We start from the raw sequence: 25,301 nt of genomic DNA on the forward strand, positions 1-25,301 counted from the left end.
GCCCCGCGCTGTTGGCATCATTCCGCGACTTGTCCAGCTGGACGCTAACCGACTTGAAAAAGGCCAGGCTCTCGACGCTGTCCGGCACTAGCTCGGCCGCTTGAAGGTCGTGCAGTACCGAGGCCGGCGTGGGTAGGGTTCGTGGAGTGGATAACTCGGAGCTCTTGTCGAGCTTCTCTCCGGCCTTCCCCTTCACGTCCCCGTACCGGCCTTTGTGCAGCGGCGGTTCGTCAGTCAAGGTGGTGGTCTCGTTTGCCGTCGACCGGTACGCTGAAGACTCTTCCCTGATCTCCTTGGCCTCGGCCTCGACGGTTTCCTTGATCTCCTTGACAGGCGGCGGAACAGTCGCAAGCGGAGTCTCCGGGCGACTTGCCGCAGGAGTTGCGCCCTTGCTACTAGGCTTCTCTTTCTCCTTCCTCTGCTTCTTCTTGCGGCCAACGATGGGCGCGATCTCGGCGGCCGCCTCCACCTTGGCAGGCTGCGCTGCGATAGTAGCCGACTCTTTCTTCAGCGCCTCCTTCCGCTGTTTGCGCTGCTGACTCTTTGTCGTCGTTCTTACCGGAGCGGAACCGATTTTGGACGGCGGGGGGGAATTCGTGCGTGACGCCGAGATGGAAGCCGACATGATAGACGCCGTGTCCGAGATCAGCTCGCTCGCGGGTGTCTCGGGGCGCATGCCCGCAGTTGTTACTGATCGCATGCCAGGAGCCGCCAAGATCGGAGTCGATGGCGCTTCTGTCTTTGGCGTCGATACTACGCGGAGGGTCTTGGGAGCCGAACGAGCGAGAGGAGATGCGACAGAGATAGGCGTAAGGGTTGGGAGAGCTGGGAAGGCAGAGTCTCGATCCGTGGCCGACCTGTCCGTCGCCGATGGTGCTTCCAGGTTCTTGATTTGAGATACCTTGGTTGCTGCAGCGATGTTCAGTATGCCAGGGGTGGGACGCTTGTCCGTCTTCTTCCCAGGCGTCACCTCAGAGGCCTTGTCTGGGGCCGTTCCACGGGCTTTCACCTCCGGCTTGGGTGTCTCGCTCTTTTCAGGGGTCGGGATGGGTGCGGGCGCAGGTGAGGGCTTCTCTTTTTCCTTCCCTTTGTCTTTTCCCTTTGCCTTTTCGGCAGGCTTCTCGGGAGACTTTTTACCACTTGCTTTGCTGGCCGCAGCCTTGGGCTGGGGAACCGGCGTTGCGGACCGGGGCTTGGGCGAGTCGAGGGCCGGAAAGTCCTCATCCTGCAAGACCTTCGATTTGGCTTTTGCAATGTCCTTTGATAACCCGCTCTCAGCGGCGAGAGCCTTGACAGCCTTTCTAGACTCTGGCGCCGGCGTGATCGCCTTCTTGGTAAGCGGGCTGGACGCGGCGACGGGCGGTTTTGCCGGAACCTTGGGGAGCGCAACCGGTGGCGTCTGCCGCCCTACACTAGTAGCCGGCAGAGACGAATGCGAGATGGCCGGGGAGGGCTGGGCGCTCGGGAACGAGAACCCGGGAGGCACGGACGGGGTCCCTACGCGACCAAGTAGCTCAAACGCGCCAGGGGGTTGCCGAATGCCGATGTCAATAGGCTCGTCGGCGACGAGAGCATCTATGCTGGACCTCACCTCATCGAGTGAGGGCAGTTCGTCATCTACGGAAACCGGGGTTAGCGTCTTGGTTCGAAATGCGGCAAATGCAACAACGCGCAGGCAAACAAGCTGAAGACACCGAAACATCTCTGATCAGGGGAGGGGCAACACAACAAGCCGCCAGCGCCGCTATGTACAGAAGGGCTTGGGTTACGTCTAGACTACCATCATCGTCTTCCTGAAAGATGGAAAGTTGGAATCCGGTCATGAGAAAGTGGTGTAATGATGCTCTATTATGACCACCGATGCCACCTCGGCCCCGACGGTGCAAAACCTGGGGCCCAAGTTAACGTACATGGGGAACCTGAGAGGAAGACGATGAGAGCTTGCCTGACGTAACCCGATAACCCTGGCGATGCAAAGACCCTGACCGAGGAAGCCAACAGGACAAAGTGAGCCCAAGTTTGCGAACCCCCGGAGAAAGGCACCGTGCTTTTTCGCCCAAAATGCAAATGACGCCAGCCCGAGGCGGCTCCTCCCTCGGAGCCGGCGCTCGGGCGATGCTCCACGGAATCAAGGCGTTGCCTCTTGAACCCTCATACCCTTCGTTGCCAGCGACGCCGCCGTAATATATAATTTGACAAAAAAAGGAAAGAAAAACAACAAAACCGGGTGCCGCCCCTCCCGTGAAGAGATGAATCAATAGAAATCGTAAATGTCGCAGTACCGAAATCACCAGGCCCGGTATCCCGGGTTATACATCATGCCCGGGTTCGTGTACCCACCTTGCGACTGACCACCGAACAGTCCCTGTCCGAGACCGGCATTGCTCTGTTGCTGCAGATGCTGCTGGGACTGCATCCTCGCCTGCAGGATACTCGGGTCCGCAAGATCAACTAGGCCACTCCCCCCAGAGGAGGAAGTGTTAGCGTGTCTGTGCTTCTTCCCCTTCTTCTTCTGCTTTGAACCCAAATCATGGAAGGCTCCAGGCTGAGAACCGTAGAGCGTTGCCAGGTGGCTCGAGGCAGGAGCTGGGGTGGATGAGGTGGAGGGTGGGTACTGGTTAGGAAAGGAAGAGAACATGTACTCACGCTTTCCGGCATCATGCGCCTGGCTGCCCGCACCCCGGCTGCGGAAAATCTGCAGCATCTCGTTGGTGTCCTTCGAAGCGCCGCCGAATGCGGCCGACCCAAAGCTGTGCTGCCCAAACACGCCCGGTGGTGTGCCCGTCGACTTGAGCCCTGGCGGGGGTCCGGGGACAGAACTGGCGTAAAACTGACCACCAGGTTGGTTGTGGAAGGACGACGGCATCATCGACGATTGCTGCGCCATGATCCGGGGGTTCGCCGCCAGCTTCACGGACGTAGCCGAAGCGGTCTCTCTTCCTTCGTTGGCGAAGCTAAAACGCGAGCCCTGGCGATTGTGACCCTGTCCCTGGAACAAGTTCGGCTGCGCAGACAGGTGGTCGACAAAGTTGCTCGGCTGTCGCATGAACGCCGGCTGTTGCGGTGTCATGGTGCGGCTGCCGCCGATTGAGCCTAGATTCGCGCCCGGCTGTGTAAAGGCGGAACCGACGGCCTGGCCAAAAAGCCCATCCGTACTGCCTCTTTGAATAGGCGGCTGCGCGGCTCGCCGGGGGTCGAAGCTAGGGCCCTCGCGACCATGCTCCCGATCCTCGGGTTCACCGCCCAAAGCCAGACTTCCACTGCTCTCGGGTTCGTCTTCCGAGGGCTCCCGGGCGGCGCTCGATTGCTGATCGTCCACGCTGCTGGTATCTTCGGATGCGCGCATAGCTCGCCGGCGCATGCCACCACGGACATCGAAGAGCGGGGGGTAGAGCTTGTTAAACTCCTCGTCAGGTATGTCGCCGCCGGGTTTAGGCCATGCAAGTGAGCACCCCTCAAGTGATTTCAACAAGGACTTGAGAGCGTCGTGCGGGATCCGCTTCGCCTTCTCGACCGCCGGGCTAGCGCTGGGCCTCTTGGAAACTGCTGCCGGGGTATCCCGAGAGGGACCCGCGCCGGTAGAGGGTTCAGCTGGCGCGTCTTCGACAGCCGATTCGGCAGTTACCGGCAGTGAGTTCGAGATCGCCGGACTGGGGGCCGCGGCGCTAGTGGCGTGACTGCCCCGTCGGCTACGAACCTGCGGGTTACGCGCCCAGTTCGCCGAGGCCGGTAGTGCTGGGGCATCGCCGTTGTCGGAGCCGTCTTTGCTGGAGCTTCTCACCATGGGATGCGCGATGGCGGGGGATGGGGACGGGTGAGCTTGTTGTCTCGACGCGGAACGGGAGGAGCCGGCGTTTTGGATAGGTCGCTGCGAGTTGATGCTGTTCATCGAAGATAGATCCTGTCGGCTGTAGCTATCCTCCTCATCCCCCAACTCGTGGAGGAACATGCACTGTCGATTACCGCACTGTTCATGCCTCAGCCAGGCCGAGCAGTACTTGGTTGTTCCTAGCTGCGCCCTCAGCACCCTATCGCCGTTTTGGGAGCCATTAACAGCCTGAATGCACCGGCCAGCGTCCTCCTTCTTCTCAAACGTCACATAAACGCCGAGAGACTGGTTGTGACCGTCGGTGCCCTTGCGACTGCTAATGGAAATCTTGAGGATGTTGCCGTACTGACCGAAAAACTCGGGTTTCCGGAGGGTCTTGAGCAACTCGTCCTCGCGGACTGTTGGGGTCAACCCGGTCACATAAACCAAGTTCTTCTGGACGACCCTGACGCCCACTAGATTCTTCCGATTCTCCTTCTCGGCCTCGCGTTTCTGCACCTCCTTCTGTCGCTGTTCGGCGGCGCGCTTTTTCTGGTTCTTCTGAATATTCGCTCGGAACTCGGCGACCCTATAGCTAGTCAGTGACTGAGAACCCAGAACCGGGTGGACTCAGCTTACTCTTCCTGCGTGACAACCTTCCATTGTATGGTCTTCTCATCATATGGGCGGCGGCATGCTGGGCAGAGCCCGTTCATGTTCGACCGAATGTTGTTGAAGCAAAACTGGCATATCTGGAGGAGCTGTCAGCGGCGCACAGCCAGGGGTATGGGGGAAGAGAGGCGGCCAAGTCCGTACCTGGTATCCACAAGGGCAAGGTCGAAAGTTTCGGTCCGAGAGATCGAACTCCTCGATGCAAAGAGGGCTGTGGCACGCGGGGTTAACGGGTGGAAGAGGGACGCTGAGGGCACAATGGACGGAGAGTGGCGGGGTTGAGATGGTGGGATTTGTTTGGTGGGAAGTTCCATACCAGCAGTCCTCCTCATCATCGAAGTATGTATCTTCTGGCGCCATGGCTGCGGCGGGAGTTCAGGGCAGGGATGAAGCAACGTGGTCGCGTCGAACTGAGAAGGTTGAGGTTAACGATCGATCGGTCGGTTCGTTGAAGATCTTGGCGAACTCGAGTGTTGAGTATTAGGTATCGTGAATGTGACTGGAAAATAGAAGGAAAAATAAGAAATGATCCCTCTGATGAACGCCTTTGGAAATTCACAACGAGGACATGGGCATCCCCCGCAAGTTTGGTTTGTTGGTGGAAAATAGGTAGCAGGAGGAGTGGTTTGCGTGTTTTGAGGAAGAATGCAGGCGACGCAGAGCCTTTCACCCAAGGGCCCGGTGCTGACGCTAGACTAATCCTGGATTAGTGCCCTGCTGAACGTGTCCCTCGGTCTGTGGTTGGACACAGCGGGTCGGCTCCTTGAATTGCTGCTCAGAGTGTCAGGGAACTTGCTCACGTAACCATCCACGTGACTGTCCACCATGCGCTGCGTGGACCAAGCTCCAAGCTCGACGTCAATCTGAAATCGAATCGCATCGTCAAGCAGTCTTCGACCGAGGCCACCGGCTGATTCTCGATCAATTGGCGCCCGCCTCCCGACCACAACCATGGCCAGCAAGCTCTGCAGAAATAGGGCTCTGGCCTCAGCACTACGACCGGCAAACCCATCGGCCGTAGCTCGCAACGAGGCCGCCGTGCGGTGTTTCGCGACAACTGCCCGCACCAACGTCGCCCTTCCCAAGGATGTCCAGAACCCGCGCGCCGCACCCCGCGGTCAGGTCGGCACCCCTCTTCAGGCCCCTCTCGTCAACCCCGCAGACAAATACCAGTCCAAGTCCGACAACATGCACAAGTATGGGTCATGGCTCATGGGGTGTCTCCCCAAGTACATCCAGCAGTTCTCGGTCTGGAAGGACGAATTGACCATCTACATCCCCCCTGCCGGCATTATCCCGGTCTTCGCTTTCTTGAAGTGTAAGGCGACGCTGGACGACCTGTGTGACCGGTAGCTGATTATCTATCTAGACAACACCGCCGCTGAATTTACCCAGATGAGCACCGTCACGGCCGTTGACTTCCCCACCCGCGACCAACGGTTCGAAATTGTCTACAACTTGCTCAGTGTCCGGCACAACTCCCGAATCCGCGTCAAGACCTATGCGGACGAGACCACGCCGGTGCCCAGCGCCACCCCCCTGTTCGACGGCGCCAACTGGTACGAACGGGAGGTGTATGACATGTTCGGCGTCTTCTTCCTCAATCACCCTGACCTGCGCCGCATCATGACGGACTACGGTTTCGAAGGCCACCCGCTGCGCAAGGATTTCCCAGTCACGGGCTATACCGAGATTCGGTGGGACGAGGAGAAGAAGCGCATTGTCACAGAACCGCTGGAGCTTACGCAGGCGTTCCGTAACTTCGAGGGAGGGTCCAGCGCGTGGGAACAGATTGGTGGTGGTGTGGACAGGACACCCGACACATTCAAGTTACCGACACCGAAACCAGAAGAGAAGCCCGAGGAGAAGAAATAGAACAGTTGTGGTGCTGTACATATTCTGACAACAAAACTCATCCAATTCGCCAGTGCTGGGAGGCGCAAAAGGGCGGTTGTTTTGCATCCGAGGTAATCCCAAGGGGTGTGCGGGGCCAATTGAAGTTGAATCGGCCTGAACATTTGCCTCAAGCGCAAGGTCAGATGGGTCCCTGTATCAACCGCCCTGTTTGAAACCCAAAATCTCCATGGCTCTGTGTCCTAGTATTGGGCAGTTACAGCTCCCGCCCAGAGAGCCGAAACCCGGCGCCACCGGAACCTGTGCCAGGCTTCCTTTCCGAGGCATCTCCCCCCAACCCGACTGAGCAAGGCCGAAGAGGGAGGAAGTAACATGCTACATTCCAATCCATCTACTCGTCTCAGCCCCTCATCGACCTCTAATTGCACTATCATCCATCCCATTTGACGCAGACCAAACCAGGTGTTCACACTTATTCCAACCCACCCCCAACATTCCATGTCCAACAACCAACCCTAACCCAGCCTCCTGGACGAAGGGGGCAACCCCCCGACTCCACCACCACCCATCCATCCCGTCCCGTCCTTAACCCCCATCTCCACCCCACAACTCTCAACAATCTTCCAGAAGGCAAGGTGGCCGAGCGGTCTAAGGCGCCACGTTAAGGAGTTTCAATCCTTGATCCTGACTCTTGCGAGTTTCCGTGGTCTCGAAAGGGGCGTGAGTTCGAATCTCACCCTTGTCATTCATTAGTTCACACAGTGAACATTATGGTTTTGCTTCGTTTTGTTGGCTTTTCTCTCAAGAGCAACTGAGCCCTCGTATTTTCCTTTTACTGTTACTAGGGGTCACGTTCTTTTTCGTTTTGAGGTTGCTACCGCTTGTTTATTCAGTCTACTTTGGATCTTCCCACTGGGCAGCTGTCTCTCATGGCTCGACCTTCAGCTTTGCGAGGCACAAACTGTAGTCCATGAGAGGGTGGGTTGTGTCGAGTATTGCCAACAGTGATACCAGGCTCTCCATAACCTTGGTACCAGATGTGATTTGGTCGTCAGCCAATCCGGGGTTCGGCACAGGACGCGGATTCATTACAGCACAAACAAGGCACCACCAGTATGTTAATATTTTTAATTCTCATACATGTCGAAATAATATGATCGCTAGTTCTCTCAAATGACAAATCCCCTCCCAACTACATCCAGCCAGCGCCTGGAGCAGGGTATATACATGCCGATATATGTACAAAGAAATAACCCCACTTCTCAATCGTCACAATCCCACCACCCGGACCGTCACCTAAAGACGGCCCTTGTAGCCCTTGGGGGCGAGGTTGACGTTGTACTCGAGGTCGAGCACGGCCTTGGGGTCGCCCTTGAGGGGCTTGAAGTCGACGACGAGGTCGTCCTTGACGGCGAAGACGGTGTCGCTCTTGATCCACGGGTCGTCGCTGGGGTACAGCTGGGTGGTGCAGCCCTGGAAGTCCTTGTGGGTGACCATGATGTGGATGTGGGCGGGCCGCATCGGGTGCCGGTCCATCATGGTGAGCAGCTGCCACGAGGGCCCGTCGCGCGGCAGCGAGTAGGCCGTCGGGTGCAGGCAGTAGAACCAGTACCTGCCCTCGGCGTCGGCGCGGAACTTGCCCCGCAGGTTGTTGGGCGTCTGGTTGTCCGGGTCCTGGAAGTCGTACTTGCCGTTGGCCGACGCTTGCCAGATGTCGAAGACGGCGTTGGGGATCGGCCGGCCCGTGGTGATGTCGCGGATCACGCCGTGCATCCTGGTCACGCGGCCGTTGGGCGGCACGCCGTCCTGGAAGATGACGTCGCCGTGCTCGCGGAAGGGCGCGTTGGGCGACCAGAAGGGGCCCAGGATGGAGGAGGATGTGGGGTCCATGCCAGACTCGGAGATGATCTTGTGGGCGATCTCGTCGACCAGCCTGGGTGATGTTAGAATAAGGTTTGCTTTTGCTTCTGGCAAGGGGAAACAGGGGTGGGCTTACGACTCGAGACCAAGGACATCACAGATGCGGTGTGTCTCGTTACGGGTCTTGTTGCTTTTCACGTAGATCTCGCCTAGGGCGTTGACGAACTTGACACCCTCCATCCACTCCTCGATCGTGAGCTCCGTCTCGCGGGCAAAGTCATGGATGTGGCGGATTAGAGCACCGAGGACCACACGGTTTCGAGGGGTCGTCTTGGGCCCCATACCATCAACCACCTGCGCGGTGAAGTTGGGGTCGAAGCGGTGAGACGGCTTGTCGGGGGCCATTGTGGTGGTTATGGTGGTGTGTGTTGTGGTAGTAAGGGAGATGGGTGAGTGTAAGAGGTGGTAGCGGATAGGAAGTCAAGGATACAATGATACGTTAAATATCAAGCCTGGAGGGTGAATATTGAAGATGCAAGGTGTGAATGAGAAGCAGAAAGCGGGAAACAAGGCAGGTAACATGATTTGACTTATATAGACCCGGAGGCACCTCGCCTCACCTCGCCCTCCGGTACAGATGAGACATCGCGGCCGGGCAGCCGGTTGTGAATTGGGTTAACGTGATAGGCGCACAGGGCCCATGTGGCATCATTTTCCCCGCTGAGAACCATCGGGGTGTTGTCACGGCAGCTTTGTTCATCCCCAGGTCACCGCTACGGGAGTGGGGTTGGGGAAGGGGCAACTCGGGACAAATTTAGCCCTGCTGCCCTGCCAGGACATGCATTCAGGGGTCAGGGACATCCAGGACCACCGTGCTCGGACGGATCTGGGGCGCTGGAAAACCCGCTGAACCCCAACCAATCCCCAGTTCACTGACATCGGCTTCCCTGTCATGGCGTCCAACGTGCTAACAAGGTCCCTGCGACCGTGCATTTCCATGGCATCCGTTGCCGTCTCATGAATCGCTGAGCGGCTCGCATCGAGGTTCATCCGTGATGGGATGGCTCTATGTACTGCAAAGCCAGAAAGCGTACTGTGTTAGCACTAGGTAGGTAGCTCGCGCAAAAATATCGATTTCGCCGCAACTTGGATACTCCTTCGGGTTCATCCTTTCAGGTTTCGCGCTTTGTGGCGACGATGTGAGGAATGAAGCTCGGCCTCGCGACTGCCAGGGATCTCATCAACAAAATGGTGGGGATGAGCTTTTTACCCTTTCGATCCGGGGTAGCAAGATGCGCGAAAGGCGGGAGGCGGGAGGCGGCAGGCAGCCTGGCAGCCGAGCAAACCATTTCGTGGAATTGCCGGGGCCCGAGTCGCGTGGGGCAGAACTGAAAGCGCAAGAAATCCCGACAAATGCTGGGCGGTTCTTGCATTTACCGCCGCCGCTCCCGACCCCACAATCGCAATTCCGAAGGCGAGGCGCGCCGAGGGGTAAAGATTCACACAGCGCTCAGCGTCATGTCCAGCGCCAAGAAAGGTCAAGCAACCTGATGGAGGGTAATATTACAGACCAGTTACAGAAAAGAGAGATAGCATCAACTGCAATGACAATTCTCCATTCAACACCAATCTTTTCTCGTACGATTCTAAGGGCGTCCCGCAATTGCTTCTCCTTCTTTAGAAGTTATTCCTCTCAGCCCCAAGAACCCCCCCAAGAAAGCCCCCGGCAACAGCATCCGACGTCATTGGCAGCCATGCCCCTCCACCACTTGATGATCGGGACATGGACCCCGCCAGGGGCCATCTTCACCGTTCAGTTCGACGACGAAAACCTCACCCTGAAGCTGGTCAAGCGCACCGAGATTCCACAAGACGAGCCGATATCATGGATGACCTTCGACGTACGATCCCAATTGGCCGTCCAATAAAGGAGGATCAGCTCACAATGGGATGCAGCATACGAGGAAAAACATTTACGGCGCGGCCATGAAGAAGTGGTCCAGCTTTGCCGTCCGGAGCCCGACTGAAATTGTCCACGAAGCATCCCATCCCATGGGTGACGACCGTATGTTTTTATTATTATTCTCACGTCATAGTCATAGCCGAGTCGCCTGCCCGCAATCAACCGCTGACAATCTGACTCGCCCATTAGCCCAAGCGAACAGCGCCGACACAAACACACGCGCCATCTTTTTGCTCGCGGCCAAGAAGCCACCCTACGCCGTCTATGCCAACCCTTTCTACAAGCACGCCGGCTTCGGCAACATCTTCTCCGTCTCGGACACCGGCAAGCTCGAGACCAACATCCAGAACTACCCCTACCAGCCCAACACGGGCATCCACGGCATGGTGTTCGACCCGACCGAGACGTACCTCTACTCGGCCGACCTAACAGCCAACAAGCTGTGGACGCACCGCAAGCTCCCCTCGGGCGAGGTCGAGCTGGTCGGCAGCGTCGACGCCCCCGACGCCGGCGACCACCCGCGCTGGGTGGCCATGCACCCGACCGGCAACTACCTCTACGCGCTGATGGAAGCCGGCAACCGCATCTGCGAGTACCTCATCGACCCGGCCACCCACCTGCCCGTGTACACGCACCACAGCTACCCGCTGATCCCGCCCGGCATACCCGCACACGACAAGGACACGGGCAAGGGCCTGTACCGCGCGGACGTGGTGGCGCTGACCTCCAGCGGGCAGCACATGTTCGCGTCGTCGCGCGCCAACCGCTTCGACCTGCAGGGCTACGTGGCCGCCTTCAAGCTGCGGGACTGCGGGAGTATTGAGAGGCAGATCCTGCTCCACCCCACCCCGACCAGCGGCGGCCACAGCAACGCCGTCTCGCCGTGCCCCTGGAGCGACGAGTGGGTGGCGATTACGGATGACCAGGAGGGCTGGATTGAGATATATCGGTGGAAGGACGAGTTCCTGCACCGCGTGGCGCGCCTGCGGATTCCGGAGCCGGGGTTTGGGATGAATGCTATTTGGTATGACTGATCGTTGTTGGGTTGGGGACCATGGGGCGCGGGCATGATAAAAGTAGAAGGGGTGTGGATCTTGTCGTTTGCCGAGTTTCTGTCCGTGAATGTGGCATGGTGGCCACGGTTGGTTTGTGTACCATCTGTGAACACACCCGGCTTAGGTCCCCTCATGGAACCTGGAACGGTATCGTTGAAGCCAGCACCAGTTTTCGGCATGGAAACAGAAGTTGCATAATTTAGCAATTCGGTCGAACGAGAGACCTCCGCGTCCCAGCCCAAGAACGCTTGTATGTCTGTCGGTTCTTTGGGATCTTCAATATTTGGTATTTCGATGCCGATTGTGTGGCGGGCGGGGACATTCGGGGCACTCGAACCCTGTGTAGTCGATGGATTCCGTCGCCGTGTTGTTTGCTGAAACATTCCGCAACCGCGTTCTTTGCTGAAGCATCCGGCAACTATCGCAACCGAAACCTCTCCAGCTCCATCCCGGTCCCAGTCCCAAACAGCCCCGAGGCGTCCTCCATCAAACCCGGGACATACGCCTCGCCAATGAAAGTCCGCTTATCAGCGTCCTTTGGATCGAGCCTCAGCACATACAGTGTTTCGCCTCCCCGCAAAATACACAGGAGATCGCCCGTCTTGGTCGTAGGCGGCACCATCGCAAAGTAGCGCGACTCCTCCGTCACGGCGAAGCAGCGATGCACGGCGTGGCCCTCTGCCGCCTGTAGCCACGCAGTCGGGTTTGGCTTGGGGGGCTCTCTTGCCGGCGTTGCCTCGCTATTGGGAGGCTTGCGCGGGTCGTGTTTAGTGCTGAACGCGGCAGCGGGAAACAATTTGGATAACACCGAGATGCCTGAAGCGTATGCGGCGTCGGCAATGTCGCGCGGTGTCGAAGAACTCGAAGGAGACGAGATATGACCGAAGAGTGCGGATGGGGCGAAAGTGTCGAGGAATGCCTTGAGAGCCGGTACAGAGGCGTCGTTCTGGTATGTTCCCTGGGTGGACCACTTGGAGGGCTCGTGTTTGGAACTCTGGCCAGGCGTGGGCTTAGGAGGCCGACAGCAACGCCATGCAGTCTGGATAACCTCCTTCTTGGGAGACTCCGAGTTGAAGCAGCTCGAGGTGAATTTGGCGGTAACCTTGTCAATGGTGTCAACAACGAGGCCCTCGACTAACAAAGTGTCGTAGTTATCCTCGAACGAATCCTTTGTGATCAACGACTTGGTCGAGCCGGATGTTTTGTAGCGCCCAGGGTGACCTATAAGGCTGTGAAATCTCCCCGCGTCCCACCGCGGCACCCAGCTCGGTAGTGCTTTTGGTCCCGGAAGTGGTGGCCTAGTCTCCCCATTGTCCGACACACTGTTCAGCAGCATCAAAGTGCTATCAACAGTCAGTGCGCGGATGGCAATCTCGTGGTAGACAGCCGCAATGGTGTTGTCATAGTCGGGCTGGATGATGAGCGCCTGCTCAGCTTTGATCCATGCCGAGTAGTGGCCAAGCTGTGAGAAGACATAGTCTCGAGGATCCGTGGCCAAGTTCCTAGCACTCAAGCACAGTTGGTAAACGAAACTGTGCCGTGCTCGTCCCTCGGGCTCCTCTCGTGGCCGCTCAACAAACCGCCCAAACAGCACCGTGACAGAACTGGTATTAATCTTGTGCTTTTTCTTGAGCTCCCAGCCTTGGGTCTCCAGCTTCCTCATGGAGTGATGCAAAGCCTCCCACTGGATGCTCTCCGAACCCCAATGGACGATTGCTTCAGCGTCCGTCCCAATCTCCTGAGGGATCCAAGCCCTGCGAAACCAAGGTAGTCTGCTGAGCTCCCGCAGAGATTTCCAATTTTCGACAGGAATCCAATCAAGATTCGCCCCTTTCGACTTGCAGAGGCTCGAAAGAAGTTTGTCCTCGAAAATGGAACGTAGGGCGTTTGCAAGCTGAAAGGCTCGGGGTCCGTGGCCTTCGGGATCTGCACCAAGCCATACGAGAACTCGGTGTGCGTCCCGGAAAATAGCATGCATGAGCCGGACCTGTTGGCTCCGCTCGATCGAGTCGCTCTGGTTGATGCATATTTGGTCGATCCAGATTCGTAGCGGAGGTTGTCCGGCAACAGGACGGAGCCGCCGTAGGGCGTTACCGAGACTGTTTGTGATGGCCAGTCTTTTCCCATCGATGAGGATCACATCATTAAACTTAGGCTCGCCCCAGACATAGGAGAGTGCCGAGTAGCGCGGCCCGTTGCCATCGATCCACATGTCTTCGAGACTACCCGCCAGCTTGTCTGTTTTCTTGCCGGCCTTGAGAACGAGCACGCGCGACTCGTAGTAATTCTGGATGGGCTTGTACCGGTAAAAGTCGGCCAGTACGGCCGATTCTAGTGTCTTCTCCCTCGCCAACCGTTCATTTTCCAACGTCTGTCTCCACAGCTCTGCTTGATTTTCTGCTTGCTGTTCCTGAACGTACCGGTGTAAGCTAACCCTTACAGGGGAATAAGAAATATACGGGTCGGGCTCGGTCATAGCTCGTGCAAACGCCAAATACAGGTTGGGATAGTAGGGTTGAAGAAGGAAGATGCACCTTGGCGGTTTACTCTTGGGATGGGAACGAGGAGCAAGATCCGTGACGGAGTGTAAAACCCGACATGAGGCTGTGCCAAAAATAAGCGAGGCGGACTTAGACGCTGCAGATTTCTGCCTCGCATGCCGAGCTACGAATGCATCCACGGCTGGTCTGCTTCAATCACAGATAATCCGTGAGAGAGAAGGAGACCTACTTTCTCATCGGACCTAACGAAGGCTTTTTCTCATAAAAGACTGCCAACCTTAACCGCTGCTCGTACCACTACCTAATCAAGTAAGGAACTACCACCAAAATGAGGCTCTGAGAACGGAGCACAATCGTAATGAGCTTAGTACGGCAGAGCGTCGAACAGAGGGGCTTGTAAGCTAACTAACATGTTACAAAAGTGACTTCTACTATTATAGAACTCAAGCATCCCGTTCAATTCGAAACATCCTATTAAGTCAATGATGTTATAGCAAGATAGACGGAAAAGGAAGCGATGGTTGTAAATGATATAAGCCTAAATCACACTAAGCAAGAATTAAGTTATGGGATAATAGTATAGTGGTCAGTACTTCTCGTTGTGGTTTAACACAGCGATCCGAGAGGACCCAGGTTCGATTCCTGGTTATCCCACTCTTTTTGCTCTCTTCCTTTTCCTCCCCTCCCAGGCTTTTCCGGTTCTCTCTTTTGTGAACCAGCAAAGATGCCCCGTCCCGTCCATCTATGGTGGAGCAACCTCGGCTTCTCGAGGGTTTGCCCACCTAAAGTTGTCTCCTTCAAGAAGCTTAATGTCGTTAGCTCCAAAGAGCTCGTGCGTGCAGTTATCTTCATGAATTCCAGAGCTCCTGGAAGGAAATGCCTCAATGCCCGGCGTGGCGGTCCCCGTAAAGCCCGCTGGTGATGTGGTTGGACTTCTTGAAAGCCCGGGTTTCCGCTGTGGAGCACTCAACCCCCACCATGGAAACAACGTCAGCGTAATCGCATCGCAACTTCTGGAATGCGGGGAATCTACGGAGAGCAGGACCAACTTGTAAGCGGGATAAATAAAGAGAACAGCAATTTATCTCACACGGCTAAGTTAATGATCAACTCTCGACAATCTCCAACTGCCGCCACTCGCAGCCGACCCAAACCCAAGCTCAAACTCAAACTCCATCCTATCTCAATCCTCTCCCTCCTCGTCCTCACACTGGCAATCTTCTTCGCCACCATCACCACCACCACCATCCCTCGCCGTCTAGGTCTCATCCTCAACCACCTCACCCACCACCACCACCACACCACCATTACCACAACCCCAACAACAACAACAACCAACACCATGACCTCCATCTACGCCCGCGAGCTCGAGATCGCCCAGCTGGCCGTGCAGCGCGCCGCCATCCTCACCAAGCGGGTCTTCCACGAGAAGGCCAAGGGCACCGTGTCCAAGGACGACGCGTCGCCGGTGACGGTGGGCGACTTTGGCGCGCAGGCGCTCATCATCGCCGCCCTGCGCGCCAACTTCCCCGGCGACGCCATCGTCGCCGAGGAGGAGGCCGCCCAGCTGCGCTCGGACGAGGCGCTGCGCGGTCTGATCTGGGGGTTGGTGAAGGGGACGAAGCTGGAGGACGAGGCTGCGGAGGCGTTGTTGGGGGGTGGGTTGCGGGATGTGCAGGATATGTTGGAGGTGATTGATCTGGGGAGGAGTGAAGGGGGGAGGACGGGTAGGGTGTGGACGCTGGATCCGATTGATGGGACGAAGGGGTTTTTGAGGGGTGGGCAGTATGCGCTGGCGCTGGCGCTGTTGGAGGATGGGGATGTGAAGGTTGGGGTGTTGGGGTGCCCCAACTTGCCGGTTGATGATGCGGCGCCGTTGGCGGCGGATATTGGCGCCAACCAGACGGATGACGAGGGACGCGGTGTGATCTTCTCGGCGGTCATTGGGCAGGGTGCGACGAGCAGGCCGTTGAGCACTGGTGGATTGACGGAGGGGAAGAGCATCAAGATGAAGGAGGTGACCGAGATGGCCAGCGCGAGCTTCTGCGAGAGTGTCGAGTCGGGTCACTCGAACCAGTCCGAGGCTGCGCAGATTGCGCAGAAGTTGGGAATCACGAAGCCCAGCGTCAGGATGGACTCGCAGGCCAAGTACGGCTCCATTGCCCGCGGCGCTGGCGATATCTATCTGCGCCTGCCGACTTCCAAGACCTACCAAGAGAAGATCTGGGACCATGCGGGCGGCGACCTGATCGTCCGCGAGGCTGGCGGCCGGGTCACGGACACCAAGGGGCGTCGTCTCGACTTTGGCGTTGGCAGAACGCTGGCTAGCAACAGCGGCGTGATTGCCGCGCCGGCGGCAGTCCACGGCCAGGTCCTCGACGTCGTTCAGGACGTTCTCGGGCTGAAATAAGCCATCTCGTGATCGATGCCAAAATATTGTACATATCTATTGCACAGATACAGCCAAATAAAAATCCGGTGATGGAGGAAAATACTGCTAGACATACAACGGCCCACCCGCGACTCGTCTATTTGATCTTCTTTTGCTTCAGCTTGATGGTCTCGTCGTTGATGAAAATGCCCTTGCCCTTGTACGGCTCCGGCACTCTCCACCTGCGGATCTTGGCGGCGAACTGCATGATCTGTTCCTTGTTGATGCCCTCGAGGAGCACTCGGGTAGGCTGCGGCGCGCTGGCCTTCATGCCCTTGGGCAAACCCATCTCGACCGGGTGCGAGAAGCCCAGCTTCAGGCAGACAAACTGCTGGTCGGGGTATTCCTCCAACGCGGGCCGCGGCTCGATCGTCGCCCTGTAACCGATACCGACCAGGCGGAGGACAGCCGTGTGCCCTTCCGATACACCCATAATGTGATTGTTAAGGTACGACCACGTGGTTCCTGCGGCAGTCTGTCAGCCTCCGGTCTGATCGCATTGCTGGCTGTGGCGACGGTAGTCCATACCCCACATCTCCCGCTGGTTCCTCTGGTCCCGGTCCTTCACGCTCAGCTCCACCCTCCTCGCTGCGGCGTCATGGTCGATGTTGACGTAGTCGGGGATCTCGAGCTCCAATGTTCCTAGAACATGTCAGTGCCCCGGTCGACGGGTTGCCGACGCATGCTGCTCACCCAACGGCCCGGCCACTGTGATCTTCCGCTTGTACGTCTTCAGGTACGATGTCATGTCCTTCTTGATGAACAGGTCGCCAATCGAGAGGTCCACGCCCGGCGGCACCGAGAGCGGCGTCCTGCCGAGCTTGGAGGGCCGGTGTGTCGTCGCCGAGAAGGCTCGCCGGGCCGATGCTTGCGATGTCTGGAAGGCCGGGACGAGGAAGCCCGGCAGTGTGACGGTCGAGGAGGGATTGGGTCCCAATGCCCGTTGGAGGGCCTGTCGCCCTGTCCTTGGTGCGAGCATTGTGGGCGACGGCGGACTGGCAACTCAACTCGCGGCGCGCTGGAATCGGCTCTCCTTCAATTGATGCTTGCTCAAAAAAGTTCGGGCACAGCACCGGCGGGCTCCATGTGGGGCTCTATCTTAGTCAGCGGCCAGGGGTTTGACAGTTCGCTCAACACCAAGGCTCAACCTCCATGATTATCACCAAAACGTGCTGGAGATCCCAGCTTGCAACCACGACTCACAATGGCATAAATTTGCTGGTCAATAATCATAAATACTTATTGTGTTTTTCTTATTAAGGTTTTGTTGCCTAGTTCTTTTTTTGATCACTAAAATAAACCCTCCCAGGTACTCTTTCTCTCCCAAGCGCACCTTCCATTCTGCACAAGGGATGTCATGAACTCTCTAAAGCCTTTCCTCTTGTTGAACTTTCACAATAGTTAGGTATTCAGGCATGGCTTACACTTTGCAGGATTTTACTAAGTTCAGATGAAGTTGCAGTTCAGCGCTGTGCTCAACTTAATTCTTCCGTTCCGGATTGTATAGGCAGTTAGGATTTCTGAGTTGTCTATGGTTCATCCAGTTCCAGGCCTCTCCCAGAGCAATTCACGAGTCAAATTTGACACACAAGACTTCAGCATCGAGAATCCATTTCTGCCTATGTGATGTTCCTCACCCCCCTCCCACCTATTCAAGATGCGCCTTCCTTCCCGTTTAAACTCCATGCCCTTCAGCCAAACTTTGCCCACTTCCTTCAGGTTTGTGCCTTTTATTTCCTCTCCAGCAACTTAAACTTCAACCTTCTCTCCCCACCATCATTTACTTTTCCCAAAGCCGCACCAGCAACACTCTTGATCCACCCTTTGGTATACTTGTCTTCCAAGACAACTTCACTTGCGACTAGCTAGCACAAGCAACGAAAAACGACGGAATCGACCAACATGCAGGCCCCCATACTCCTACTAGCCCTTTTGGCGCCCTGCATCCACGGTATCTCCTGGAGAAACGAGAAGAAGGCTGCATTCCGTAAGTTGTGACAAGGATTTGGAACAAACCCGACAGCGACTAACCATCCGCAGTCGTAGCGAACTCAGATAAGCCCTCCGAGGTGCTCCAGAAATCCCGCCTCCCCAACATTTACGCCGTTGCCTTGAGCGAGCTTGAGCAACTTGAGTTGGAGCCTCTCTGCCATCGCGTGGCCGCACGGCTCCTGGTCAACAACTGCCAGCTAGTCGACGGCAAGGACGACGCGACCATTCTCACCGACAGCGGGAGGAAAATTCGCGACTTTGTCGACTCGTATGCCGCAAGCCTAGCCATTTGCGACCTGGAGCGCGGCAGCTTCTCGATCCCTAAGCAGTGCGCCAAATTTCGCGAGCCGTCACTCAGCCAAATCGCCATGCGAGATGAGCCACAGTTGCATGTGAGCCCTGGGGAGATTGGTCTCTGTCTGTCGGCGCTGGCGGCGTCGGATGCCGCGTGGACCACCTGGGTCAGCTATCGCCACAAGGCACTGCGATTTTGCGAGGCTGCTAGGGCCGACCATGAGAAGTGTGAGTTCGCTTGACTGGCTCCATCCCGTACATGACTGACCCTTTCGCAGCCCAAAACATCTTGCTCTATCAGCGACTTACGCGAGTCATTTCTCAGCTCACTAACGGCGTCGAGGCTGAGCTTCAAAAGCGCATGGATGATCTCGACAATCGCGCCCGTCAGTCTGTTGAGACACTCGAGCAGCTCACCCCACACATTGACCGGTTGAGCGAAGGGTTAGCACGCGTGGAAAACTATCTCTCAAAGGACCTTGACCTCGCACTGAAGAAGACCTCCGAGTCTTACCACGATGGGCTCCAACACGCCGAAAACTTGCAACACTTACTGAGTCTCTTAGTCAACAATGTCCTCGAGAGCAATTCTCAACTAGCCTTCGCACACGAAAACACACTTGCGCAAGCAACGCACCGGGTAAACGAGGACATGAGTGCTCTGGCAGCGGTTGTCTCGTCAGCGGTGATTTCTTCTACCTCTCTACAGCAGCAAATCGTAAGTATCCAAGTCTCGCCCCTTATGCCCAGCTGCTGACCTCTCCACCCAGGAAGTTGCGGACCAACAGGCCGTTCTGCTTGCCCAACGCCAAGATAACCTCGAGCAAGGAATGGACCGGCTGGTCACAGCAACTGAGAAGCTTTCCACGAAATTTGACGACCACGCGGGCATGCTCAAGCAAGCCAATAACATCACCAACGATATCCTCGACGCACTGGAGGAGACGGCAGCCGTGGCATCTTCAATGAACGAGTCCTTCTTCACACGCGTGACAACCCGCAGCTGGTGGCCCTTTGTCGTCTTCCCCACCGCATCACTCGTTATGGGATCTTACGGCCTTCCTCCTTCCATGCTGCGGAATATCGGGTTGCTGGCGTTTGGCGAGGCCGTCGGGTTCGTGGTCTCATCTTACGAGCGAATCTCGGCCCAACTCTTCGGTTCTTTGGGGAAAGTTGCGACAAACACGACGATGCCCTCACTCTGATTGCGTGCTTCGGCCAGGTTTCTTACCTATCATCACTTGCTTCTGGCGCACGGCGTTGGTCTCTGGACTTGGGTGGGGGATGGAAAATCGGGAAGCACAGGCGTATAAAGCAGGATCTCGGCATACATGATTTTATTCGGCAAGGTACAGGCCCGCATCATCTGGTAGCTATGATAAAATGATACAATCGTTACATATCCGTAATCCTCTTCTAAAACGGTTGTCACTCGATATGGTGTTTATCCCTCGGTGTTCGGAATTCGTGTCCTCGCAGTGAGCTTGACCATTCTATCTAGTCATTCGATATGACATCACCCCTAATGCATGCAAGTAAATGCATAACTGCTCTCAACAGCCCTTCCTAGATACGCATGCTAGAGGTGAAACCCTCACATAATACAGAATAATGATACGCACTAACGCATACTCCCGCAAACGATATGCTTCCCCGGGTATCCATCCATCCATCCATCCGCATGTACCGTTCTACCATGCATGCTAAAACAACCCACCCCCCTCCACAACTCCAAACACCCCACATATGCATGCCTGCCTGTACCAAATCACTGACCCGAGTGATGCTCCTCCCTAGCAGCCCTCAACTCGTCCCCCAACCTCGCAATCAACCGCTCCAAGATCCACTCGGCCTCCTCCTGCGAGTCCATCAGCGGGCTCCTGCTGCCGACCCAACTCCAGGGAAGCCGGCCCCCTTTCTCTACCAATCCTTCGCCCCCTTTCCCAGCATCACCCCCTTTCCCACCACCACCACCACCACCACCATCACCACCATCCCTCTTCTCTCCACCCCCATCCCCACTCCCCGCTTCCACCGCAGCAGTAGCGCCAGCACCAGCAGCCACCGCCGCCCCGCGCACAGCATGCACCTCCCGCCGATGACGCGCCGCATCAGCCTCGTCCTCGCCCATCAGGCGCAGGTACCAGGCCCACTCGCGGAAGGTGTACTTGCGGGGCGGGCGGTGGCGCAGGTGCTGGGTGACGCGGCGGATCTCGTCGACGAGGGTGATGTGGTAGTCGTGTTTGGAGGGGGGTAGGGCGAGGGTGTGCGGGGTGTGGTGGGTGTGGTGATCGTGATCGTGATCGTGTTTGGTGGGTGGGAGAGTGACGGCGTGCGGGATGTGGACGGGGTGTGGGGGGTGTGGTTTTGGATGTGGTTTGGGGTTTTGGTTGGGTCCTGGTCTTGGTGGCGAAGATGAAGGGGAGGATGAGGGGGTCAAGATGGTAATTTTGGTGTTGGTGGGGCCGGGGAGTTCGTCGTTCTTGCCTGTTTCCGCGGCGGTGGTTTCGGCTTGGGGTTTGTAGCCCTCTTCGGGATCGGTATGGCTGGCGCATCCCTCCTTTGCTTGGGCCATGTTAGTGGCTTCTAACCCGAGCTCGGCTTCGAACATCCCCGCTTGGGCGTCGTTGGCCCGGTTGTTGTGATCAGTCGAGGGTTCGAGGCGCCGTGGTCGGCCGAGAAAGCCGGCGGGCGCCTGCTCGGTATCCTCTTTGAAGAAAACACCGCAGGAGAGCGTCCGCAGCAGCCGTCTAAGCTCCATCTTGTACCCTTGCTCGCCGGGCAGGATGGTGACGGTGGCTACCTGGTCCGTCGCGTCTCGTATCCCCTTGACAATGGTGTCGCCTGCATTAGAGATCAGGACAGTCATGGTAGGCAGAGCCAGTAGCGCCCAAAACACCCAAAAGGACTTGCCAGCGTTGGAAACGGGCGTCATATCGCCGTACCCGATTGTGGTCAAGCTGACAAAAGCAAAATAGAAGCCGTCGAAGTAGCTCCACCCCTGATATCGCTCCTCGCACTCCTGGAATACCCTTGCGCCAGCGAGCCACAGAGCCAACCAGGTACCAGTCGACACGCCCATGGCAAACCACCGCCGGCGGTGAGCAGACACGTTTTGGATCTTGCGCATGATATTGAACTCACGCTCTCTCCGCTCGAACTCGGTCAAAGCTGAGGAGTCGGTCCGTACGGACAACATAGTCGGTGGGTCGTCTCTGATGGGGATCAGAACCTCGTCTTTTCCCAACCGCGTCATCCGCCTCAAGGTCCTGCGTCGCTTCTTTTCCAACATGCGATCCCCAAGCCGCCGCTTACCACGGTCGAGGACCAGGCTGCGGATGGAGCCAATAACAAGACCGAGACTTATAATACCAATCAGTGAGTAAGGAATCAGCAATGCTCTACCAAGAGCTGTGGTGGCATAGAGATCGCCAAAGCCAACGGTGAAGAGCGTCACGGCCGCCCAGTAGACTGCGTCGAGGTAAGACCAGCCCTCGACTTGACGGAATACCAGAGCTCCGAGCAACAGGTACACGAGGAACATGATGGTCTGCAGCATAAGGGTGCGCTGGCTCGAGGTAAGTATGAAGTCTTTAGGATAGCGGCCAGCCTGGGCGCCCAGGTAGGTGACTACCATAAGAGAGGCGACGAAGAAGTACAGGACGGCCGAATAAATTCCGTAATAGAATGCCTGGGACCAGATGAACTCCTCGGCGGGCTCCACCACCAGAGGGCCCGAAGCAGTGGCAGTGAGGGAAATCAGGGCAAAGGACGAGATGTACCAGCCGATGATGGTAACAGGTTGGGCGATGGTGAAACTGAGCCGCCTTGTCATGTTTAGGAGCAGGGCCATATTGGCGACAATAGCAAGAACAAGTTGGACGGCGTTGACGGCGGTTAGCCAGCTCGGGTCGCGGATGTACGGAGCCAGGGCAATGTCGGTCCCGGGCGGGAAGCTCTGGCGCCATGGCTTCACGAGGGCACAGATGCTGAAGGCAGACGCAACGGGGCCCAGGGTACCCGCGATCATGGGGAAGGCGGAGGACGCGAACCACCAACGACTCAAGAGTGACAACAACCCATTAGCGGCTGAAATATTGTATAGCGGATTATTTATTTCCAGGCCAAAACTCACCTAGGGTTCAAATGATCCCGTTCTTTCGAAACCTGCTTGGGAACATATTCCTGGATTTCATCGCTGTATTCGTTCATTGTGTCGTCGTTGAGTGAGGGTGAGAGTCCCCCAGACCTTCGTGTGCATTGTCCCACTTCCTTTGACGAAGCGTTCAGAAAGCTTTCGCACCGGGCGCAGGTCAATCGGCATGGTTCGTCTCATGATTATAGGAAAGGAAAGTCGGGAGGGTTAATGGGATGATGAAATGCGAAGGATGGTCAGATGGTAAGTTGCAAACCCCTCCCCATCCATTGACATGACGATTGGTTTCCAGGCCTGGAAGGCGCTGAACAAAGCAGGGACGATTGGCGGCGATGGCGGCGATAGCGGCTTGTGATTGGCCAAAGGGGCTGCAGCGCCCCTCGAATCCCTGAAAGTGCTGCCACAAAGCTCGAAGGCCCGTATGGAGACGGATTCAAACATCGAAACACACTTCTTTTTCTGCATGCGGAGGAGGTTGATGAGATCTCCCATCATAACTACCTAAATCTCTATTTGCCCCCCAACCGGCATACCCACTTAAAAGATAAACTGGATCATGAGCTACACTGGATCAAGAGCCGGAATGGAATGAGATAACATCAAGGTTTTAGTCTAAAAAGTACAAACCACCACGCGCTCTTGTCATCTCGGAAAAGTCATGTCGCGATGGTTTCGCCTCACAAGAGTGCGGTGTCTGGTTCGGCCCCGGCAATTTCAATCAAGATTTCTGAGCTCTCAGTCACCGATAGAACATGTCCGGATACCATGTGCATCTGCGGGTGAGATTACCGTGAGGTGAGCAATCCAAGTCCCAGTCATGTCGAATATCTCTCTGACTGACTGTAACAGCCTCCACAACATCAACGACCACGACACCACCACCCCTTTAATCATTCTCATCCCGCCAGTCTCTCAACCTCGCCCCGACTCTGTCGCGCCAGTCCCAGCATGCTTCCATGACTACCCAACCGCCGTCATCAACTACCGGTGGCAGGACTATGACGAAGATAAACCGCGTGCGACCCCCCTTCACTGGCCCGTCCCTCTTCACGACATCACCTTTGGCTACTCCTGGATTATGAACAATCTCGGCTCGGGTACCAACCCTTCTACCAAGCCCCGTCCTGCCTATATCTACGGTTCTTACCTCGGCGCTAGCCTGGCCGCCGGCCTCGCCCTGACCGAGACCCACGTGCCCACCCGCTACCAGCCCATGACCATCCGCGGCCTAATCGCCCACAACGGCATCTACAACTGGACCATGTTCCTACCCGACCACCCCATCCACACGCCCAAGCTCAGAAATAACCGTGGCGCTCTCCTCCCCATCGCCACCATCAACGACGAGCCCATCGAAGAAGGAGGCATCTTCACGGACCTCAAGCACCACGCGCCAGCCCTCTTCGGCACGCCCTCCAACCTCTTCGACCCGTTCGCGTCAGCCTGCCTCTTCTTCCACTCCCCGGACCTGCACGTCCCAGACGACTTCACGACACCGCTCAGCGCCCCCCACCCCCTCGGCGGTGCCTTTAACGCAGCCGTCAACACGCTCACCAACCGCTCACCAACCCCCTCCCGATCCCCAACCCCCCCTCCCTCCTCCTCCTCCTCCTCCTCCACCACCACCACTCCCTCAAACACAGCCCAATCCCCACCCCCAGAACAAACCGAACCCCCCAAAAAAGAAAAAGAAAAAGAAGAAGAAAAAGAAGAATCCGCCGCCACCATCCTCGCCCTTGCCACCCACCGCGCCAAGCAGCGCAAGCCGCCCCGCAAGGGCTACAGCTGGTTCCCGCCCATCAACGGCACGCTGCGCCTGCCCTTCACCCTGCTCGTCTACTCGGCGCCGACGACGCCCACCCACACACACACATACCACCCACACACCCAAAACAGCAGCAGCAATGGTAACAGCAGCAACGGCAACGGTAACAACTTCGCCGTGCAGGCGAACCAGCTGGCGGGGCTGATGATGCGCTCGCTGGACATGCACGAGTTTGGGCGGCGGCGCGGGGTGTGGGGCCCGGCGCCGTGGGAGCGGGAGTTCGAAGGGGAGAACGGAGAGGGGGAGGGGGTGGATCGCGGGGGGGAGAGGTGGAAGGCGATCGAGAGGCGGGTGCAGAGCTTTGAGGCGGCGGGTGTTGGGGCCGGGGTGGACGGGGAGGAGGAGGAGGGCGGGCTGGGGTTGGATGGACAGGGGGAGGCAGTGGTGGGGGAGTGGTTGAGGGAGAGGATTGATGAGGATTTGGGGGAGCAGGGGGGGAAGAGGAATGGGGTGGAGGGGTTGTGAGTTTGGATGTACACTAGTGTGATGGTGGTGAGAGGGGGAAGGGGTGTGTAAGATGTGAAAGACCCCGTCGTGGGTTGTTTGTTGTGATACTTGTAGGTACCTCTAGCTAGAGTAAGACGCATAATTCGTCCCGTGTAGAAGGCACAATAAGCAAGAAGATGACGAGTTTCATATTCACACATCAGCTTAGACATTACTATCCTGAGACTACCTAGGAAAGCAAAGCAAGTGAACGGCTAAACTGGCCGCCCATGCAACCGACCCGACCCAATGGGCTGGAACCGCATTGTGGGTGTTGCATCCTCCCGCTGCATCATGCAAGCCACAGCATCTGGCATGCTAGCCTTCTGCCAAGTAAACCAATCTAGGGCATTGGCGACGCATGCCAGCGCGATGTTGCCGATGATGTCATCGTAAAGCGTCGC

General features: G+C 57.0%; 10 protein-coding genes and 2 non-coding genes across 12 annotated transcripts; 7 read left to right on the forward strand and 5 right to left on the reverse strand.

Moving 5' to 3' along the window:
- Window positions 1–1,994: 1,994 nt before the first annotated feature.
- On the reverse strand, window positions 1,995–5,208 carry B0H64DRAFT_138577 (RNA recognition domain-containing protein). Its single transcript, XM_062798245.1, has 4 exons — window positions 4,797–5,208; window positions 4,625–4,691; window positions 4,448–4,560; window positions 1,995–4,397 (listed from the first exon to the last, which is right to left on the reverse strand). Exons 1-4 carry the CDS (start codon window positions 4,838–4,840, stop codon window positions 2,288–2,290), a joined length of 2,334 nt encoding a protein of 777 aa, XP_062658637.1. The 5' UTR covers window positions 4,841–5,208; the 3' UTR covers window positions 1,995–2,287.
- A 104-nt stretch (window positions 5,209–5,312) lies between these two features.
- On the forward strand, window positions 5,313–6,466 carry B0H64DRAFT_138641 (NADH-ubiquinone oxidoreductase 30.4 kDa subunit, mitochondrial). The gene is made up of 2 exons (XM_062798246.1): window positions 5,313–5,798; window positions 5,850–6,466. The coding sequence occupies exons 1-2, from the start codon at window positions 5,432–5,434 to the stop codon at window positions 6,353–6,355; spliced, it is 873 nt and encodes a 290-aa protein (XP_062658638.1). The 5' UTR covers window positions 5,313–5,431; the 3' UTR covers window positions 6,356–6,466.
- A 497-nt stretch (window positions 6,467–6,963) lies between these two features.
- Window positions 6,964–7,079, forward strand: B0H64DRAFT_t70. Its single transcript has one exon. It is a non-coding gene; the product is annotated as a tRNA-Leu (tRNA).
- Window positions 7,080–7,526: 447 nt separating this feature from the next.
- Window positions 7,527–8,774, reverse strand: B0H64DRAFT_138726 (Intradiol ring-cleavage dioxygenase-like protein). Its single transcript, XM_062798247.1, has 2 exons — window positions 8,331–8,774; window positions 7,527–8,267 (listed from the first exon to the last, which is right to left on the reverse strand). The coding sequence occupies exons 1-2, from the start codon at window positions 8,597–8,599 to the stop codon at window positions 7,631–7,633; spliced, it is 906 nt and encodes a 301-aa protein (XP_062658639.1). The 5' UTR covers window positions 8,600–8,774; the 3' UTR covers window positions 7,527–7,630.
- A 1,174-nt stretch (window positions 8,775–9,948) lies between these two features.
- On the forward strand, window positions 9,949–11,191 carry B0H64DRAFT_416938 (uncharacterized protein; the record flags this gene model as incomplete). Its single annotated transcript, XM_062805206.1, has 3 exons — window positions 9,949–10,095; window positions 10,151–10,259; window positions 10,347–11,191. The coding sequence occupies 3 exons, from the start codon at window positions 9,949–9,951 to the stop codon at window positions 11,189–11,191; spliced, it is 1,101 nt and encodes a 366-aa protein (XP_062658640.1).
- Window positions 11,192–11,630: 439 nt separating this feature from the next.
- On the reverse strand, window positions 11,631–13,688 carry B0H64DRAFT_321930 (heterokaryon incompatibility protein-domain-containing protein; the record flags this gene model as incomplete). The annotated part of the gene is made up of 2 exons (XM_062800536.1): window positions 11,631–12,816; window positions 12,898–13,688. The coding sequence occupies 2 exons, from the start codon at window positions 13,686–13,688 to the stop codon at window positions 11,631–11,633; spliced, it is 1,977 nt and encodes a 658-aa protein (XP_062658641.1).
- Window positions 13,689–14,281: 593 nt separating this feature from the next.
- Window positions 14,282–14,367, forward strand: B0H64DRAFT_t71. The gene has a single exon. It is a non-coding gene; the product is annotated as a tRNA-His (tRNA).
- A 688-nt stretch (window positions 14,368–15,055) lies between these two features.
- On the forward strand, window positions 15,056–16,123 carry B0H64DRAFT_416939 (uncharacterized protein; the record flags this gene model as incomplete). Its single annotated transcript, XM_062805207.1, has 1 exon — window positions 15,056–16,123. The coding sequence occupies one exon, from the start codon at window positions 15,056–15,058 to the stop codon at window positions 16,121–16,123; it is 1,068 nt and encodes a 355-aa protein (XP_062658642.1).
- A 63-nt stretch (window positions 16,124–16,186) lies between these two features.
- Window positions 16,187–17,185, reverse strand: B0H64DRAFT_431939 (mitochondrial 54S ribosomal protein YmL16). Its single transcript, XM_062805992.1, has 3 exons — window positions 16,838–17,185; window positions 16,673–16,786; window positions 16,187–16,609 (listed from the first exon to the last, which is right to left on the reverse strand). Exons 1-3 carry the CDS (start codon window positions 17,121–17,123, stop codon window positions 16,242–16,244), a joined length of 768 nt encoding a protein of 255 aa, XP_062658643.1. The 5' UTR covers window positions 17,124–17,185; the 3' UTR covers window positions 16,187–16,241.
- A 514-nt stretch (window positions 17,186–17,699) lies between these two features.
- On the forward strand, window positions 17,700–19,917 carry B0H64DRAFT_138781 (uncharacterized protein). The gene is made up of 4 exons (XM_062798248.1): window positions 17,700–18,131; window positions 18,185–18,658; window positions 18,709–19,148; window positions 19,201–19,917. Exons 1-4 carry the CDS (start codon window positions 18,047–18,049, stop codon window positions 19,633–19,635), a joined length of 1,434 nt encoding a protein of 477 aa, XP_062658644.1. The 5' UTR covers window positions 17,700–18,046; the 3' UTR covers window positions 19,636–19,917.
- Window positions 19,918–21,062: 1,145 nt separating this feature from the next.
- On the reverse strand, window positions 21,063–22,642 carry B0H64DRAFT_302618 (uncharacterized protein; the record flags this gene model as incomplete). The annotated part of the gene is made up of 2 exons (XM_062800113.1): window positions 21,063–22,491; window positions 22,566–22,642. Coding segments are annotated over 2 exons (1,506 nt in total), but the record flags the coding sequence as incomplete, so codon positions are not given.
- A 382-nt stretch (window positions 22,643–23,024) lies between these two features.
- B0H64DRAFT_474147 (uncharacterized protein) lies at window positions 23,025–25,042 on the forward strand. The gene is made up of 2 exons (XM_062808035.1): window positions 23,025–23,381; window positions 23,436–25,042. Exons 1-2 carry the CDS (start codon window positions 23,245–23,247, stop codon window positions 24,874–24,876), a joined length of 1,578 nt encoding a protein of 525 aa, XP_062658646.1. The 5' UTR covers window positions 23,025–23,244; the 3' UTR covers window positions 24,877–25,042.
- The last annotated feature ends 259 nt before the right edge of the window (window positions 25,043–25,301 follow it).

The sequence above is a fragment of the Chaetomium fimeti genome (assembly GCF_033439085.1).
Source record: "Chaetomium fimeti strain CBS 168.71 chromosome Unknown B0H64scaffold_4, whole genome shotgun sequence".
NCBI lineage: Eukaryota > Fungi > Ascomycota > Sordariomycetes > Sordariales > Chaetomiaceae > Chaetomium > Chaetomium fimeti.

Excerpts from the sequence above, each read along its gene's own strand:
- B0H64DRAFT_138726 (XM_062798247.1), bottom strand. The coding sequence starts at position 8,599 with ATGGCCCCCGACAAGCCGTCTCACCGCTTCGACCCCAACTTCACCGCG. Across the intron at positions 8,268-8,330 it reads GATGTCCTTGGTCTCGAGTC|GCTGGTCGACGAGATCGCCC; the intron begins GTAAGCCCACCC and ends AACATCACCCAG.
- B0H64DRAFT_474147 (XM_062808035.1), top strand. The coding sequence starts at position 23,245 with ATGTCGCGATGGTTTCGCCTCACAAGAGTGCGGTGTCTGGTTCGGCCC. Across the intron at positions 23,382-23,435 it reads GCGGGTGAGATTACCGTGAG|CCTCCACAACATCAACGACC; the intron begins GTGAGCAATCCA and ends TGACTGTAACAG.
- B0H64DRAFT_138641 (XM_062798246.1), top strand. The coding sequence starts at position 5,432 with ATGGCCAGCAAGCTCTGCAGAAATAGGGCTCTGGCCTCAGCACTACGA. Across the intron at positions 5,799-5,849 it reads GGTCTTCGCTTTCTTGAAGT|ACAACACCGCCGCTGAATTT; the intron begins GTAAGGCGACGC and ends TTATCTATCTAG.
- B0H64DRAFT_431939 (XM_062805992.1), bottom strand. The coding sequence starts at position 17,123 with ATGCTCGCACCAAGGACAGGGCGACAGGCCCTCCAACGGGCATTGGGA. Across the intron at positions 16,787-16,837 it reads CACAGTGGCCGGGCCGTTGG|GAACATTGGAGCTCGAGATC; the intron begins GTGAGCAGCATG and ends GACATGTTCTAG. Across the intron at positions 16,610-16,672 it reads GAACCAGCGGGAGATGTGGG|GAACCACGTGGTCGTACCTT; the intron begins GTATGGACTACC and ends AGACTGCCGCAG.
- B0H64DRAFT_138577 (XM_062798245.1), bottom strand. The coding sequence starts at position 4,840 with ATGGCGCCAGAAGATACATACTTCGATGATGAGGAGGACTGCTG. Across the intron at positions 4,561-4,624 it reads CTTGCCCTTGTGGATACCAG|ATATGCCAGTTTTGCTTCAA; the intron begins GTACGGACTTGG and ends CAGCTCCTCCAG. Across the intron at positions 4,398-4,447 it reads AAGGTTGTCACGCAGGAAGA|GGTCGCCGAGTTCCGAGCGA; the intron begins GTAAGCTGAGTC and ends GACTAGCTATAG.
- B0H64DRAFT_138781 (XM_062798248.1), top strand. The coding sequence starts at position 18,047 with ATGCAGGCCCCCATACTCCTACTAGCCCTTTTGGCGCCCTGCATCCAC. Across the intron at positions 18,132-18,184 it reads CGAGAAGAAGGCTGCATTCC|TCGTAGCGAACTCAGATAAG; the intron begins GTAAGTTGTGAC and ends AACCATCCGCAG. Across the intron at positions 18,659-18,708 it reads TAGGGCCGACCATGAGAAGT|CCCAAAACATCTTGCTCTAT; the intron begins GTGAGTTCGCTT and ends ACCCTTTCGCAG.